The sequence below is a fragment of the Botrytis byssoidea genome (genome assembly GCF_014898295.1).
Source record: "Botrytis byssoidea strain MUCL 94 chromosome Unknown BBYS_003, whole genome shotgun sequence".
Lineage (NCBI taxonomy): Eukaryota > Fungi > Ascomycota > Leotiomycetes > Helotiales > Sclerotiniaceae > Botrytis > Botrytis byssoidea.
Window position 1 is genome coordinate 180,202 of NW_024065844.1, and position 16,073 is coordinate 196,274.

The 16,073-nt window shown below is 43.1% G+C and overlaps 7 protein-coding genes across 7 annotated transcripts; 4 read left to right on the plus strand and 3 right to left on the minus strand.

Moving 5' to 3' along the window:
- Window positions 1–826: 826 nt before the first annotated feature.
- EAE97_001502 (uncharacterized protein) lies at window positions 827–2,842 on the plus strand (the record flags this gene model as incomplete). The annotated part of the gene is made up of 1 exon (XM_038872013.1): window positions 827–2,842. The coding sequence occupies one exon, from the start codon at window positions 827–829 to the stop codon at window positions 2,840–2,842; it is 2,016 nt and encodes a 671-aa protein (XP_038736571.1).
- Window positions 2,843–3,534: 692 nt separating this feature from the next.
- On the plus strand, window positions 3,535–5,297 carry EAE97_001503 (uncharacterized protein; the record flags this gene model as incomplete). Its single annotated transcript, XM_038872014.1, has 3 exons — window positions 3,535–3,801; window positions 3,857–4,634; window positions 4,684–5,297. 3 exons carry the CDS (start codon window positions 3,535–3,537, stop codon window positions 5,295–5,297), a joined length of 1,659 nt encoding a protein of 552 aa, XP_038736572.1.
- A 792-nt stretch (window positions 5,298–6,089) lies between these two features.
- Window positions 6,090–6,919, plus strand: EAE97_001504 (uncharacterized protein; the record flags this gene model as incomplete). Its single annotated transcript, XM_038872015.1, has 6 exons — window positions 6,090–6,092; window positions 6,144–6,200; window positions 6,263–6,278; window positions 6,332–6,457; window positions 6,514–6,795; window positions 6,870–6,919. The coding sequence occupies 6 exons, from the start codon at window positions 6,090–6,092 to the stop codon at window positions 6,917–6,919; spliced, it is 534 nt and encodes a 177-aa protein (XP_038736573.1).
- Window positions 6,920–7,397: 478 nt separating this feature from the next.
- On the plus strand, window positions 7,398–8,384 carry EAE97_001505 (uncharacterized protein; the record flags this gene model as incomplete). Its single annotated transcript, XM_038872016.1, has 1 exon — window positions 7,398–8,384. The coding sequence occupies one exon, from the start codon at window positions 7,398–7,400 to the stop codon at window positions 8,382–8,384; it is 987 nt and encodes a 328-aa protein (XP_038736574.1).
- Window positions 8,385–9,401: 1,017 nt separating this feature from the next.
- On the minus strand, window positions 9,402–10,813 carry EAE97_001506 (uncharacterized protein; the record flags this gene model as incomplete). The annotated part of the gene is made up of 4 exons (XM_038872017.1): window positions 9,402–10,074; window positions 10,126–10,544; window positions 10,578–10,592; window positions 10,640–10,813. 4 exons carry the CDS (start codon window positions 10,811–10,813, stop codon window positions 9,402–9,404), a joined length of 1,281 nt encoding a protein of 426 aa, XP_038736575.1.
- A 1,889-nt stretch (window positions 10,814–12,702) lies between these two features.
- EAE97_001507 (uncharacterized protein) lies at window positions 12,703–13,703 on the minus strand. The gene is made up of 3 exons (XM_038872018.1): window positions 13,494–13,703; window positions 13,189–13,471; window positions 12,703–13,132 (listed from the first exon to the last, which is right to left on the minus strand). Exons 1-3 carry the CDS (start codon window positions 13,521–13,523, stop codon window positions 12,714–12,716), a joined length of 732 nt encoding a protein of 243 aa, XP_038736576.1. The 5' UTR covers window positions 13,524–13,703; the 3' UTR covers window positions 12,703–12,713.
- A 950-nt stretch (window positions 13,704–14,653) lies between these two features.
- Window positions 14,654–16,073, minus strand: EAE97_001508 (uncharacterized protein; the record flags this gene model as incomplete). The annotated part of the gene is made up of 4 exons (XM_038872019.1): window positions 14,654–15,015; window positions 15,071–15,393; window positions 15,453–15,799; window positions 15,852–16,073. The coding sequence occupies 4 exons, from the start codon at window positions 16,071–16,073 to the stop codon at window positions 14,654–14,656; spliced, it is 1,254 nt and encodes a 417-aa protein (XP_038736577.1).

Genomic DNA, 16,073 nt, shown 5'->3' on the forward strand with positions numbered 1-16,073 from the left:
ATACGATCTAATGGGAATCCAGATTCTACAACTTATCAAGGTAATTAATCATCGTGTGTTAGAAAGACGGTCTTAAGGATTTGGCCGCGCCGCGTGTGTGTTTATGTTTGTGTTTGTAGGACATCCATTATATTCCATAAACTTTTCGTGGAAATGATCAAGCTTGCTCTATACCCTGATTAGACAACTCGTTGAATCAAAGCGTTTGATTAGCCACGAGAAGATTTTCCTGGGGGATGAATATGCGATTACATCTCGACGTGTACATTTCGAATCGAGGAGGAGATTCTATCACGTGCATGATAGGATAGGATGTGGGAAGTCATTTGGGGATTGGGGATTGGGGATTTACGGAGTAGGATGGACTGGACTATGGATGGATGGATGGATGGATGGATGTTTTTTGGATTGAATACTGGCGAGAAAATTGTTGGTGCTGTGGTGATATTCTTATATACTAATAGGCCCTGTCAGGGGTTAATGCTACCTCGACTCCTTGTCGTAGAGAAAAGCGTACCGTTCACGGCGTAAATTCCTCATCTCTATGTCTTCAAAGAGAGAGGAAAATAATGAAATCTTATTCTTTGATTACCTGTACTCGAATGTGATTGTAACCGCATGCGGAGATTTTCTTTCATGGTACAATGTATGGGTTATGTGAGATCAAGCACAAAGAATTTAGATTTATTATATGGGTTTGTGAATAGACAGTGGGAGATACGTTGATTGTGAGAGCTATAGCTTGGTTTACACTATTGATATATCTATTGAAATATCACATTCGTCCAGAAGGTACCAGCCAGCCACACGACGCAATCATCTCGTAATGGCTAATTGGTTCGGTTGGGCCCCATGGGCAAAGAAGCCGAGGGGACGACAGCCCCGTCCGCGACCGGTTGATCACGATTCACGAGCCTCTTCTGACTCTCAGTCTCGGTCTCGCTCTAGATCCTCATCTCGACCTCCTAGAAGACGGTCTAGTGTGCTTAAACCGGCTGAAAGATTAGCGAGAGAGAAGATGGCAGAGAAAGAGAAAGAGATGGAGGCGGAAAAATTGAGATCGATGGATCCCGCTGTGAGAGCTGCTTACAATGAGCAAAAGAAACTCCAGCATGAGAAAAGGATTCAAAAGCTGAAAGAAAAATTTGCAAGTCGCAAGAAGAAATTGGCAGAGAAACATCAAGAGAAAGTCATGGAAGAAAACCGTGGATGGAAGAGAAAACATGAAGATGATGCCGTGATCCAAGCCGCAAAGAGAAGACGGAAATTTTTGGAAAACCGAGGAAAGGAAGGTCCAGTGTCGCAAGCGGTAGTGACGAATATTGAGCGAGAGAGGCATAGAATGCATACTACGGAATTGTTTGAAAAGATTTATGCGGATCTTCAATATCACTACTTGCACCCCACATTGATTAATTCTGATACGTACGATCCTTATGAAGGGTTATTTGACGAGCTTTCTGGGGTATACTTGCGATTTCTATTCTTAGCTCAAAACCCAGAAGACCTTGCGGGAGGAATAGGCACTGACAGTGCTTGCGTTCTGATGCTTTCACAAAATTTCCGCACCGCATTGACTTACGGAGAATTGCCTGATGGAACCTTCCCCAGGTCCGGTCAAGAGGGGTACTCACATACTGTCAGATGGGAAGAATTCCAATTGAAGCTCCAGTTGGAACATTTTAGCATTAGAGGCTTTGCTATCGCACGGCATATTCCATATATGAAGGTTTTTGGTCGCAGCGGTGTGAAGATGTTTGAGGGAGATGTATGGCCAGCGAATTTGAATCTTCAACTCGATCCTTCGATCAGAGATCCGTTTGAGGTGTGTCTTGGAGGGGATGGAACAGTTTATCCTTGCTTGTTCACACCCCTTCCTGGAGTGTCCGAATCTGTACAACAGGGTGTTTTCAAGCTTCCATTCAGGAATCCGAAAGAAAATGTAGAAAATTTGGGGCCTGCGAAAAACCGTGCAGTTCCGCTCCGCTTTCAAAATCTGAAGGCCAATATATTCAACAGAGAGATTTTCAAAAAATATGCCCCCCCATCAACATGGCCACCGAGCTGGGAGTATCCACCTGCGGATATTCAGCATCCATGTCGAGAATGGGGGAAGAACTATCCGTTGTGTGTTGCTTGTGGTCTCCGAACGGGGCCTCTGGAACTAGTAGAAGAAGAAGTACAGGAGAAACCAGAAGAATCTGAGAATCGAGAAGAACCAGAAGAAGCAGCTGCAGTGAAAGCACCCGAAAAGGAGTCTACCTGTCGCTGCAGGACGATCGATGTTTTCAATCGAATCTTGGTAGAGATCAAAGAATATCATTCCGAATCCACGTCCAAAACGGCTGACTCTGTTGACCGCGGAGTCAGGATTTTACAAAATGTCCCACGAGGTCATATCATTTCAGAAGTCCTTGGAGAATTCGTCCCACTTGGTGCTGAGAGTGATTTCAAGTGTCCTTCGACATTTTCTGTAGACTTTCATGCACCTCCTGTGGTCGACAAGTCTGGGAAAGTTTTAAAGATTGACCCGGATGTTGTAGTGAAGAAGACCATTGACACCAACACAGAACCGATCGCAACGTTGATTACTGGCCACAAAGGTGGATGGACCAGGGTGATCAATAATGGCACGAGTCAAACATCAAATGTTGAATTCCGCTCGGAAGTCTGGGCAGGGAAATTACGCATCACTGTTAGAGCGTCGAGGGATATAAACTTTGGAGAACAATTATTTGGTATGTTTGCCCACAACACATCGCCCTATCAATGCTTTATCGTGTTTTTCTATGATACACCTGTGAGATTTCCAAGGGGTCGCTTTATTCTTCGACTTCTTTAGAGAAACTCTGGGAGGATTTTCAAAGAGAGAATTGTTCACTGACTTCTCAATTCTGCAGTCCAATGGGGAGATTCGTACCTTGAACCTGATGGGCAAACGATGCACGCTGAAAAGAAAGATCAAGCTGAGAGACTACCAATGAGAGTACTTAGCGGATTCTATAAGTGACATGGAAAACAGTGTAAGAATATGAATCTTTTCTCGAAGGGAGCGAGGATACTTTATTTTTAGTCTCGTGTGGTTTCGTTGGAGAAAACATCGAGATTCCTTTGCCAGGTAATTGATAGGACCGGAAGCGAAAGGGGTTAATGACAATTGAGAACTGAATCAGTAACCTACAGGCGTAGGAGACTATAGGACAACACTATATTACATACATGTATACATACATATATTGATTTTCAATTCGTTCTTGGTATTTGCCAAATCAATCATATATCGAGTGTTTTCCATCTCCGATGCCGTGAGATAAACCGCTCTTAACCGAGGCAAGTGAGAAGGATTTTGTAGATCCGTGGGGAAGGTGGTATGGTCAAAGTCCGGTGGAATGCGGTAATGCCTAGGTACAGTACGGGTAAAGAACAATCCAACAATCTCATTATTTCCAAACTAAATTCTTGTGTCTTTTGATTTCTTGATGTGAAAAGTTTACTTGTCCTCATTTATTGATAGAAAAGCAAAGAGAGAAAACAATGTCGACAATTAATCGTAGTGTTCGTACTGCATCAAGAACTCTTCGACTACCAGCCCAATCACGAAACTTCAGAATCCCACTTTCTCTGCGAAGTCGTGCAAACTTCGGAGCTTCAACAAGGACAACACCATCGCTCAAACAATTCTCCACCATGTCTCCTTTGCAATCTGGGGCCCCGCCACCACCCCAAGCTCGAGAGTACGATCCTGAGATTAAGGATATCGCCAGCTATGTTCATAACACCCCAATTGAGTCTGATCTTGCTGTGAGTTTTACCAAAGAACAACAACATTGATTACCCCGCTAATTGATTTTGACAGTTCGACACAGCTCGATTTGTTTTCCTCGACACTCTAGGCTGCGGTCTCGAAGGTTTACGGTTCAAAGAATGTACAAAATTGTTGGGTCCAATCGTTGAAGGAACTATTGTTCCTAATGGCACAAAGGTCCCAGGTACACCATTTCAGCTCGATCCTGTAAATGGTGCATTCAATATTGGTGCCATGATCAGATGGCTCGATTACAATGATTGCTGGTTGGCTGCAGAATGGGGTCATCCTTCCGACAACTTGGGTGCAATTCTCGCAGTGGCAGATTGGATTTCGCGAACAAACAGAGCTGGTGGAAATCTCGGCAATGGCAAAGTCATTACTATTAAAGAGGTTTTGGAAGCTATGATTAAGGCACATGAGATTCAAGGTTGTCTGGCACTCTTGAACTCTTACAACAAGGTCGGTTTGGATCATGTTGTACTTGTCAAGGTTGCTAGTGCTGCTGTAGTTTCCAAATTGTTGGGATTGAGCGAGAAGCAAACTGCAGATGCAGTTTCACAAGCTTGGGTTGATGGACAGAGTTTAAGAACATACAGACACTCTCCAAACACCATGTCAAGAAAGTCATGGGCTGCTGGTGATGCTTGTCAACGTGCCGTAAATTTAGTCTTGAAGGTCATGAAGGGCGAGCCTGGTGTTCCCACAGTCTTGTCTGCTCCAGTCTGGGGTTTCTACGATGTTCTCTTCAAGGGTAACAAGTTTGAATTTCAACGTCCATATGGCAGCTATGTCATGGAGAACGTTTTATTCAAGGTTTCTTATCCAGGTATGACATCCACACATTCTATTATATTTCATCATCTAACATTTTTCAGCCGAGTTCCACTCTCAAACCGCCATTGAGGCCGCAAAACGTATTCGTCAACAATTGGTAGACCAAGGGAAGTCTGCCGCTGATATCAAGGAGATTACCTGCCGAACACACGAAGCTTGCGTCCGTATCATCGACAAACAATTCAAGCCTATGGACAACTTTGCCGATCGTGATCACTGCATCCAATATATGACTGCAGTCATGCTCGTTTTCGGACGTCTTGAAGCTACAGATTATACCGATGGCGGGGAGGCTGCTACTTCTCCTTTGGTTGAATCGCTCAGACAAAAGATTGCTTGTGTCGAAGATCCACAATTTACCAAGGATTATCACAATGAGAACATGCGAACCATTCCAAATGCTTTGACCGTCACATTGAACGACGGACAAGTTTTGGAAGAGGTTGTCGTTGATGCTCCATTAGGTCATAGATTGAGAAGAGAAGAAGCCAAACCAGAAATTTTGGCCAAATACAAGAGACATTTGGGACCACATTACAGTGAAGCTAAGGTCAAAGAGTTGGTTGACTTGGGCAATGATTCTAAGAGACTAGAGGCAATGGCAGTGGATGAGTATGTTGACTTGTACGTAAGCAAGGACAGCAAGTTTGTTTAGATTGATAAATTAGATGAATACCATATTTTTTGTTGATTGAGTTCAACTTCGCAGTTACAAATTCCGGTCTATCAGATGTGTTGATTGTCATGAAATTAGTTGTATGCTTTATGACATATCCGTTGCTCATCAATTCTGGGAACCGGATTGGATTGACTTGTGATGGGAAAAGAGAACTTGTTGATGATTACATGCTCGATTTTCTGGTTTGGATTGTAAATCATGTGCTCCCTGGGGTTTCATAGGGTTGTTCTACTCGTCGCTCCTGCTCGGGCGGATATTGACGGATGAGTGGAGATATTGCGGGAAGGTCACGTGACTCAAGAGATAGTACTTCCACCTCTGCGATATCTTATGATGTGCACGTCGCGGACGATTTCATTCTTTTGACAGACGGAGACAAAGGTAAATTTTTAGTTGATGAGCCGTAGTATGGTCAGCGAGAGTCTCATCTAATTATTTGCTTACATCATGTTGCGGTATTGCATTCGTTTCATGATCTGATTTCTTACCTTTAGCATAGAGTTATGTGGGTGTTGAATGTACCAATTGCAGAAAACGATATATTGTATCAGACAATGATGCTGGAATTCAGCGATATCAAACGACTGTCCTTGCTGAAACGTTCTATGCCGATGATCATACTATCACGTGGGTATGATCGACGCAGGGGCAGTCTGTGGATATCCTCATCCCACTTTAAGATGCGATGAGTTCCGCGAAATAGCTTCTCGTTCGAAGGACTGTTCATCTCTCTTATCGTTTTCTAAATATACCGAACATTCTATCATTATGGTTTGTAGAATTAGCATGTGTTCGCTATTCCTGCTGATTTAATATAAATAGGCCAAACCACTGTCAGACGAAGAAGTTGCTATTCTCAAAGAAGCGTTCGATGCATATGTACGTGTTTGCCTGCGAAAAGACATTAGCGTTGTGAATGTTTTTACTAATACGATCAATAGGACACGGATAAAGGAGGTAGGTTGTGTGAGACAACCTGCAGTGCTTTCAGAGCTGATTAGTATCCGCAGGCAATATTACCGTAGAGGAATTTGGCCGTGTGATGAAACAGTCTGGACAAAATCCAAGCGAAGAAGAACTTGCACAGATCATTAAGGAAGTTGACCTCGATGGTGATGGTACTATAAATTTCGATGGTATGATACGGTGAATCCGTTGCAGGACCTTGGAGACATCCGCTAAATGCATGCAGAATTCATTGCTATGATGACAGGCCGAACGAGGCAAAAGCCGGATGATCCAAAGCCTAGTGAAGACGATCTGAAAGCAGATTCGGCTCCGATTCCTGTTTCCAGTGAGGAAGATCCAGAGGAAGAGTGGAAATCTGCGTGGAAGGAACATGATCACACTTTGAAAGGGTCAATCACTGCAGCGCAACTGAGACAAGTTTTGGGAAATCTGGGAGAAACAATCAGTGATGCAGAGATTGACAACGTTATAATGAAGTCAGTAGATGCGGAGGATAAAATTAGTCGTAAGCATCTCAACAGTATTTTGCGGCAAGGCATTTATAGAGAGTGGGAAATATGCTAACCTGACTTCAACTAGATGCGGAATTTGTCGAGTTTATGAAGGGGAGATCTACCTCGGGAATATGACAGTAATGATGGTGTGTATAGCCATAGTAGATGCAGATCACTCAATTCATTCTTTTGCTACCTGTTACTGCCTGCTCAGTTTCTACCCAGCTTCGATAGATGATAGTGAATATCAAGGCTTCAGCTTTCCTCATTTGGCTCGAAATCGTAAGGCTACTAACAATTCAGTCTTCAACTTCTAATCTCATCATATATCTCACATACTCTCCAAGTCAAGACACAAAATAATGGTCTTGGCGCTCAAAATTAAAAGACTCCAAATCGAACTTCAATCAACATTTGTGTCTTTCTTACCTATTTGCATGTGTTTTTGCACGACTCATCCGGAGACATAGAACCTCCAAAGAAACAAAACAAGACAGAGAACAGCGTTGAGCAGGTTTTTGCGCCATCATATCACGATTTTCAAATACTATCTTCGACTTCTTTTTTTCCCTCACCTAATTGCAGAGCGCCGTCTATACGATCAAGTACGGTCATGCCGGTCAAAGCTGATTTCCAGCGCTTCCCAAAACTCCCTGCAGAGTTACGCCTTCGAATATGGAAGTTTGCTCTGCCAGACTCACGTATTGTACTCTTACAAGCAGATACTCGTTTCATCGAATTCAGAGAGCCAAAGCCTAAGGAGAAACACCTGCTGCCATTCTACAATAAAAACAGCCGTCCCTCGTATCGCCATGTCTCGACATTAAAATCTAGGCATCGAGTACCAGCAATGCTATGGGCTTGCATTGAATCTCGACGGGTTGCGCTCAAGTATTATAAAATCATGTTTTCTATCCTCGACGATGGCTACTCTGGGTTCGCTCGAACCTATTTTGATTGTTCTGTGGATATACTCTATCTCAATGCGAAGACTTTTGAGACCCCCCTTGAGGATCCAGTCGACTACCAGACCCAATTTCAAAACGGTCTCAAAAGTATGAACAGGGCTCAGCTTGCTAGAGTGCAGAACTTGTGCATCACCTCTGAAGGTTTGAACAGGCGGGGCTTTCTGGCTTCAATTCTCTCCCATTTTCCAAGACTGGTCAACCTTCACATCGTGGTAAACCATTATCACCTGACCAAGTGTTACCCCAGCTCTAGGACGTGCAATGGAATATTTTGCTTGGAGAAAAATTTCTCGCCTGAACAGCATGCCGATCTCATTTTCACAGAAGGCCATGTTGATTTGATCCGCAATCTCCAACAATATCGTATCAACAAGACGTTTCCCGAGCTTCATCCTCGAATGAGACACTTTCGTCAACCTGCCGAGATTGAAGAACTATCTATCGACGAAGAAAAACTCGAGAGTGAAATGAGATCATATTCGAAGCATTTCACACTTCCTAATATTCAATTCCAAACTGTTATGACGAGGGGATTGGCGGCAATTGAAATGGAGCAGTGGAAGGAATACCTTGCGGATATACTTGAGGCTCGAAAGGAAGAAAATAGAGGAAGATCGCGCGGCATATGCTGAACCTTGACAGATGCGCTTATTGGACTTCTCTTTGAGCATTTTTAAGCCGGTACACAGTGCTCTCGGTTTTATTTTCAGTCATTGAACCGGGAAGTTGGATATTCTTGGTCACGTCATAGTTTTGCGTTACCTCACAAAATCTCATATTTTCGGTTGTTAGCTTTTCGGTACACGAACAGACTCGTCTTCGGATGAACGTGTTTCTAAGGTGGTCTGATATTCGCAAATGACAATAAGAAAGCGGTGTTTACCATGGAGTTCATATGTCTCTAGAGTTGAGCTGTAGTAAAGTGGATGTCAACTTGGCAGGGGCTTGGCATAGAGAGGAATAACTTTCCGGGCTTGATACACACGCTCGTAGAGTTATCTAGGCTTGTATCACTGCATCCGTAGGAGATTTAGATTGCTATTGCGAGATATTTCAGAATTGAAAATAATAAAATGATATATTTCCTGGACAACTATAAGCCTGACACGACATGATTTCTCCAAGATCTATTGCTCGCAACCGTGCTTTCCTCCGTGCTTGAGACTCGGCTGTTTCTCGCCTTAGTCCCCTGTTAGCGTGGAAGGGTTCTGGTGACATTTTTTCTGGTTTGTAATGCCCAGAAGCTCTTTACGACAGCAGCTTAAAAAAAAAAGAAAGCGCCTTCGCTCAAGTTTCCTGGTATTCCTGACGCCGTAATATATGACAATAATGGAGGAGAAAAACACATATATGAAAATTATTTCCTCTGTTTCGATACAATTTGGAGTGATATCATTGATGGTAACCCTGTTTCTAGAGAAAAAGATTAGAAAAGTCCGTATCGAGAACGATAAGTAATCAAGGGGTCATACCTTTCTTCCTGGTCCAATGCATACATCTTTAGACTAACGAAATGAAGCTTACACTTCCAGTGCTTAATAAGATTCTAGAATCAGTAGGTTTCAGATTGAATTGCAAAGGGGCTGACGCTTGTTGTACCCTGTCCTCCAGGCGAAGAGGTTCGGCTCAATGGGAAAAGTGGTTCCATATCAACCCTTGGTGAGATCTGTCGGCCAAGTTACAGTTTTCTTGGATTTTTGGTTTAAATCTCTAGAACTGCGAGATACACTGGAATTCCGCGAGATATTTATATTTCTTTGGTCGCTGGAGGCCATATGAGATCCGAGTCCTTCATGCCGCGGTATTTTGAGAAGTGTCGCTTTCGAATCTTTTGGTGATAGAGGGGCTGACTTCAACATATAGTCTGGATCTCTTGTTGCTTTCTGATAGCAGTGCTTCATTTGTTGGTGGAACTCGCTAGCTTTAACACGCTCATCTGCGTCAATGAGTAGAAGGTCCTTCATGATGAGCTTCAATAGATCATGGATAAGTTTGGAGCATTTCTCATGCTGATGCAATTGCTCAACCCATAGTATGACTCCGGCTCGGATGGTAGCCCCCGAAGAACTATTTGATTCTCGTGGGATGGTGAAGAAATTGTCATCGTCAATGTCATTGAGTCCTGCACTATTGCCTCTCCAATCCGCAAACTCTTCTATACCAGCACTACCTTTCACAAGCCATGTAATGAATTCGAGCCACACACATCCACAACTCCAAATATCATAAGCTCGAGATACCGGGCGGCGAAGCTTACATTCAGGAGGCTCATAGGTTGGGGATGAGAGTATTCCAGAAGGCCTTATTCCTGATTTTGAATCTCTGCCATGAAATCTTCCGAGGCCAAAATCGGCCAGCTTTAGAACACCTCACGGATCTTTTGCTTCAGGGCCTTTCGAAAAATATAGTATATTTTCCGGCTTGATATCGCCATGACGACCGAACTTTTCTTCGCCTGCACGTACGCTTATTTCACCATCATCTTCCGTTTTCACACGGACATTTGCAGCACCACCAACTTTCAGTGGAAATGTAACTTTAAACTCGTGCAGTCGTAACAATGCATTGGAGATTCCGTACATTTGTGTCAAGGCCCACATAACTGTTTCGTGATCAAATTCGGGCAGTGAGCGTTGTTCCCAGTAAGATCTCAAGTTGCTCTCCGCGTATGGAAATATGAGATGATATTTCCCCTTTTGTCGATAAGTGGCCAATAATCGAATTAGGTGTGGATGTGGTGGGGATTTACTGCCGAGGATTTTTAGGACATCACGCTCCTTCTTAAACTCTATCTAATCGGTTGAAAATAATTTTTTCACTGCTACTAATGGCTTCTTTGCCTACACCTCATTAGTACATGTTTTCAATAAACAAATCTCAGTCTTACCTTCTCATGGTGGCTAGTCCAAAACTCATGATGAGAAGAATGAATGTTCACGGGAAAAACCTCGCTGTATGCTCCCTGCTTGGTCTTCATTTCATCTTGATCGTCGCCATCGAAGGGAAGAAAAGGTAGAACCTCCCTTGCGGCGAGTTCAAGTTCTGCTTTGTCCTTGAACATAGGTGCTATAATCCACTACTGTGTGTTGAAAAACTCTTCCAACTCTTTATCCTTCCAATGATCAATATCCTTTACTCGCACCCCCGTTTTGAGAAAAAGACCACCTTTTTCTCGCGTCTCTGCAACTTGCTCCGATATGATGGCAAGAAGAGCACTCACTAGAAAGCTTGGAGTGTTGGGTATTATCTATCACTGTCTTGGCGAACAAGTGTAGCTTGATATCAGGTTTTATTTAAAGCGATTCATTCCATTGGTTCAAATTAACTTAACCGATTGGGAGCACTGTTCACGCTGTCGAACATCGCACAACATCGTCGTTCTTCGGTCCTATGAGGGCCTAGTTTGGTATCTCTGATAACAGACTCGATTTCGTTATCATGCACAGTGCTGGAATTCATCGTGGCAACCTAGTTGGTTTTTGCCAACAATCCTTTGTGTTGTCCCTTTGCAGTATCGTCTAGACAACGAAAGCCGAAAACCCCATGCCTTTTTTGGTTTCCGGCTCTCCTAAATTACTCTATATCAATCGAGAGTCGACTCCCTTCATCTTTAAAATTGGTATAGCAGGGGAAACCCCGACTAACATCATTGAACTTTGCTTGTCCAGCTGCCACCTATTCCCGTACCTTAATTACGCTACCAGAAATGGCAATCAGCGTAGTCAGCCTAAAGAGACACAACTGTAACTTACCGAGTGCTGAAAAGCCCTATCAAGTAATCTGACAGTAATTGCACTTCATTAGTCCTCACCGAGACCTTTTGGTTGAGAAAACTCATAAAATCGGAAGTCCTACGAGGATTGGTGCTCCCCAAATTCAAATGTAACTAGCAAGGAGTCTTGTTGTCGTATATGGGGCAGCGCTTTCGATATAAGACATAGTCTTTGTTAGACTATAATACTAAACCACGACATCATGCCACTGCTGTTCATCAGTACTCGATTGATTCGATATCAGTGGTGAACCACCAATAAGCGAGGCGGGGGGGAATGCTGTCTACCTACGGAGTAGTAAATATTCTGGTTACTGCATATGATAATCACCAATAATATCATTCTGTTAGGCAAATCAGAGCCTCACTGCTCAGCCCTACTTCAGAGCTTTCTAGTGCGACGAGAGTTCTTTACTTATCCCCACAAACTAAGCTAGATTTCACAAAGACCATCTTAAGCGAAAGCGCTATTGCATTTTGGGACTATTGTCAATCGCCCTCAAACTATGGTTGTGCCAACAATGGAACCTTCACTTATTTAATGAAAATTCATTGCTCGTCAAAATACGTCTATTAGCAGAGATGCCCAAATATAAGTGAAGTTCTATCGGGCATATTTGTCTGAAGGGCAGTCACTCATGATTGGGCTTTTTGTGGGGTGACGTAAAAATTTGTGGATTGATGTGGCAGATGCGCTTTTCTTGTTAACCACGGTACGATAATTGTCAGTGTCTAGGGATTAAAAGGAAACATTATCATGAGCACTTAAGGACATATAATTGACTAACTAATATTATCATATGAATTTGTTTAATCAACCTATCATGGCCTCCACCAAGCATGATTTTCTCCTATTGAGAAGTGATTTTAGAGCTTTTAGTACCTTCGCATAACTTGATTGACCAGATTTCATCGTGATAAGATGGAAGATTTTGTTCAATAATGCAAGGGTACCCCTCCCGATTCACACAGATCAAGAAATCAAACCCATCAGTGCCTTCTCGGACAGACTTTGCTATGTTGGCTCTCTTGATCTCTAATGGGCTTTCAATTTTCCTGGGATGAACGAGATCACAGGATGGACACCAGGGTTCTCGATGGCTTTCTTTATCTGTTCATTGATGTTCTCTCGAAATTCGAAGTAGTGAAAACGGAAAAAGTAACACATAATTCTCTTTTCCTTTTCAAATTATCCTTGAGGCAATCTCAGAAATGTCGATAATGCCATAGACTTCGACTCCCATGCTTCCATTGCAATTGGCGTCCTATGAGAACAGCCTTCGAGTATCCGGTGAAGGAAATCAAGAAGACTATTATCATGCTTTCTTGATAACAACATAGCCTTGTCGGTCCCAGAAGGATGGCAACTCGTGATTGAGGAAATCCGAGTGACAGCGTATTCAGACCAAGGAGTAACGGGGTTGTAGTAGCCAAATTGAGCACCCGAGAGATCCAGACAGTACACACCTCCACAGTTTTGGAGGGTGACCTTGAAAATAGAGTGCACATAGTGGGCATGATCTTGCTCACCACCTAGGCCAACTATTAGAACTTCTCTCTTTGGGTTCTTCGATTCAACTTTCAGTTCCTCAATCTTCTGGGCGGCGCCTGTTTTTTGGTTAGTTCTTCTGGTCTTGTACTATGAGAGAGATGTACGTACTAACCTTTGAGGAAAATCTCAATCACCTCTTGCATCCACGCAACAGCATCCTGACAAGCCATATGTGCAAGCACAGCATGCCTGTCTTCTTTGCTGGGGAGCAATTCGAAAGGAAACTCATGAAGCACATCCAAATTGGTTCTCATATCTGGATATCGGCCTTCAACCAAATAAAGTTTCCCATCCTTATACTCAACTTTCGCAATCTTGTTATTGAACATCTCTTGGCGAAAAGCGTAGAAGATTTCCTGAAGCGCCTCGCCAGCACGATATAAAAGATTCTTGGTCTGATGAGCTTTTCAAGCAGACTTGTGAAGTTTCCAGTGCTCCGCTTGACATTTTCGCTGCAATAATAGATGGTTGCAACGGCCTCCTCGCCGAGTGGAGAAGAACATCCAGTGCATTTCTTATGGGCTGGGGCTTTGCAATGAGCACATTGATTCTCCATCGCGGGGGCAAAGTTTGAGGTCGACATGTTGGTTGACGATGGCTCTTAGCTCTATAGGAAAATTGAAATCAGTTTTTGTCGCAAAGCATATGATGGGTATAAGCAGAGTTGAATAACTTGCAATCTTTCTCAAAAAGGATTATCTACTTGGAAGGAGATCTGAGAATTGAGGATTTAACTAAACAGAATTGGTCAGTCCTCTCAACCTTGCAGAGAAAGATAGGATTCAAGTACTCACATCCAGTAATATCGAGTTGATCAAGAGCGTAGTAAGATGATTCTCCGGTGAAGAAAGAAACATACAGGTAGTTTTCCTGTTCTTTGCTGGAAGATTTTGAAGATTGGAAGTTAAGAAACGAAGTTGGAGGAGAAATAGAAGTACTTGTAAAAGAAAATATAAAACGAACTAAGTGAGGGGCGCACAAAGCTGGGGATCTTTTAATTCACTATATTTCAGTGCATGAACCATTTAGTAAATTTTGAAGAAACAAACTGAGTTTGAATAGATACCTGCTTGCAACTTATGTTTTCAATGTTCTCAAGCAGGGAGCATCTTTGATGTAGCTGCTGCTGATGCAATTGTATAGTTCCATTTGATGGATCAATTTACAAAACGCATGAATGACTTCAATGGGAGAAGCATATCTTTGAACGTTTGATTAAGGCATGAGATCCCTGAAAGATAAAAGCGGAAGATCAATGTTGAATATGACAGATCTAAAAAATTCATTCACATCACAAATAACTTTTGTTTTGCAATTTGCCTAACTATCCTTCCCCTCCCACCTAATAGACTTTCCCTTCCAACCCAAAGTATATGCAAGATCATAATTATTAGCCTCGCATCCGTGAAATATTGACACCTAGCACCAAATCCTCCCAACAAAGCGAGAACGAATCATAAAAGAATCCCTACCCCGCTTCTCTAGACGCGATGATGTCTCTGTATAATGGTTGCTACTCCAGACTATCTGCTAGTCTCTCCTGGTTGCTTCCCAAAGTCGACTCGGCGCATTGGCTCCTAAAATCCCTCTTCAAACAAGCCGCCAAAAGCAAATTGTTCATCATCCGAGTCTTCATCAGGCAAGATGTATGGAGCCCGGACGATGTTTTGCTGCGCTCGAGATGCATGAATGCGGTCCACAATACCACGTTCTTGCGGTGTGAATGCCGTACGTGGTGGTGCAGGACCCGGGGTTGCAGATCTTGCAATGGTTTGATGTCTCCTGGAAACTTGGAGGGGATAGTGGAGTTGATATGGATACCGTGGAAGATTTCCCGTAAAGTAGCTACAGGTTGATAGATGTTCTTCGTTGCTGACTGAGCGGATTAATTGGAAATCGACGAAACATTCCCAGCAGAACTCGTGCTTGCAAGAACGGCCTATTCTTTGATTAGCAACCCGAATACTTGATAACTCCAATATTCAATAGCCTACAAGTCATATGATCACATCCTTCGTTCTTCTGAATGCGGATTTGGCAATTAGGACACCTCTTGGTGACCTCATCCATCAGATCATGGCTTGCTTCTTCTTGTCGCAGTCTTTCCCTAGACTGCTCATCATATCCTTCACACGTTAAATCGGTGTGCCAGGGCATTTTGTGCGTGAAGCATGTTTTAAAACTACATGTTCTGCATGTCATGATAGGCTGATCGTCACCGCCCTCATGGATTTGACCATCGTTACAGCCGGTTCCAAGGCAATTTGTGAAGTTGGGATCATTTTCGATGCAAGATGAGAGGGATTTTTTATCGTATCTGTATCGGGTGTTAGCATGAGATTGCAGAGCGGATTCTTAGGGATATGAAATACATACCTAATGAAGTCCGCCTCAGAGGCAAAGAACTTCACATTGTCGAAGGAGAGAAGTGCTGCGCATTCGGGACATGTAATCTGATCCCATTCTTTGCTTTCAATTTGTACACCAATAGACCGAGATAGACATGAGCTGCAGCATGTTGGATCATGCGTACACTCAGCCGAAATTCGACGCGGGAAATTAGCGAGCATGAGGTCTTCTGCACATATAGAACATTCCTTGAGTTGCGGTTGCGGTTGCGCTTCTGACTTTATGGAGTCTTCGTGCTTGATCCGAATATCTCTGTAATCATTAGATATGGGTTCAGCGGACCTCTTGCGTTTGAGGTCTCGAGATGCCTGCGACTGTCGGGGTGGGTCATTCTGATCATAATAATCGCTGATGTGACCTATGGACCCTCTGTAGCCAAAGAACAATAGCTTTATGCGTTTCACGTGGAACATGCCCTCCACTCTCAAGCTCATAAAGTCGACGTAACAATTGACTTCTATTGTATCTCGAGTATCTTCTTTCGCTCAAAACACTAAGAATTTTTCTCATGTTGATTCTACGGTGTTCCAGTGCTGTAAGGCCCATAATAAGGCGCGGCAAATCATCTTTTGGATTACTATCTGCCAT

What these genes read in the sequence shown, in the direction of transcription:
- EAE97_001507 (XM_038872018.1), bottom strand. Translation starts at nt 13,523, where the DNA reads ATGTCAAGCGGAGCACTGGAAACTTCACAA. An exon ending in GATTGAGATTTTCCTCAAAG is followed by an intron (nt 13,133 to 13,188) that starts GTTAGTACGTAC and finishes ACCAAAAAACAG; the next exon opens with GCGCCGCCCAGAAGATTGAG.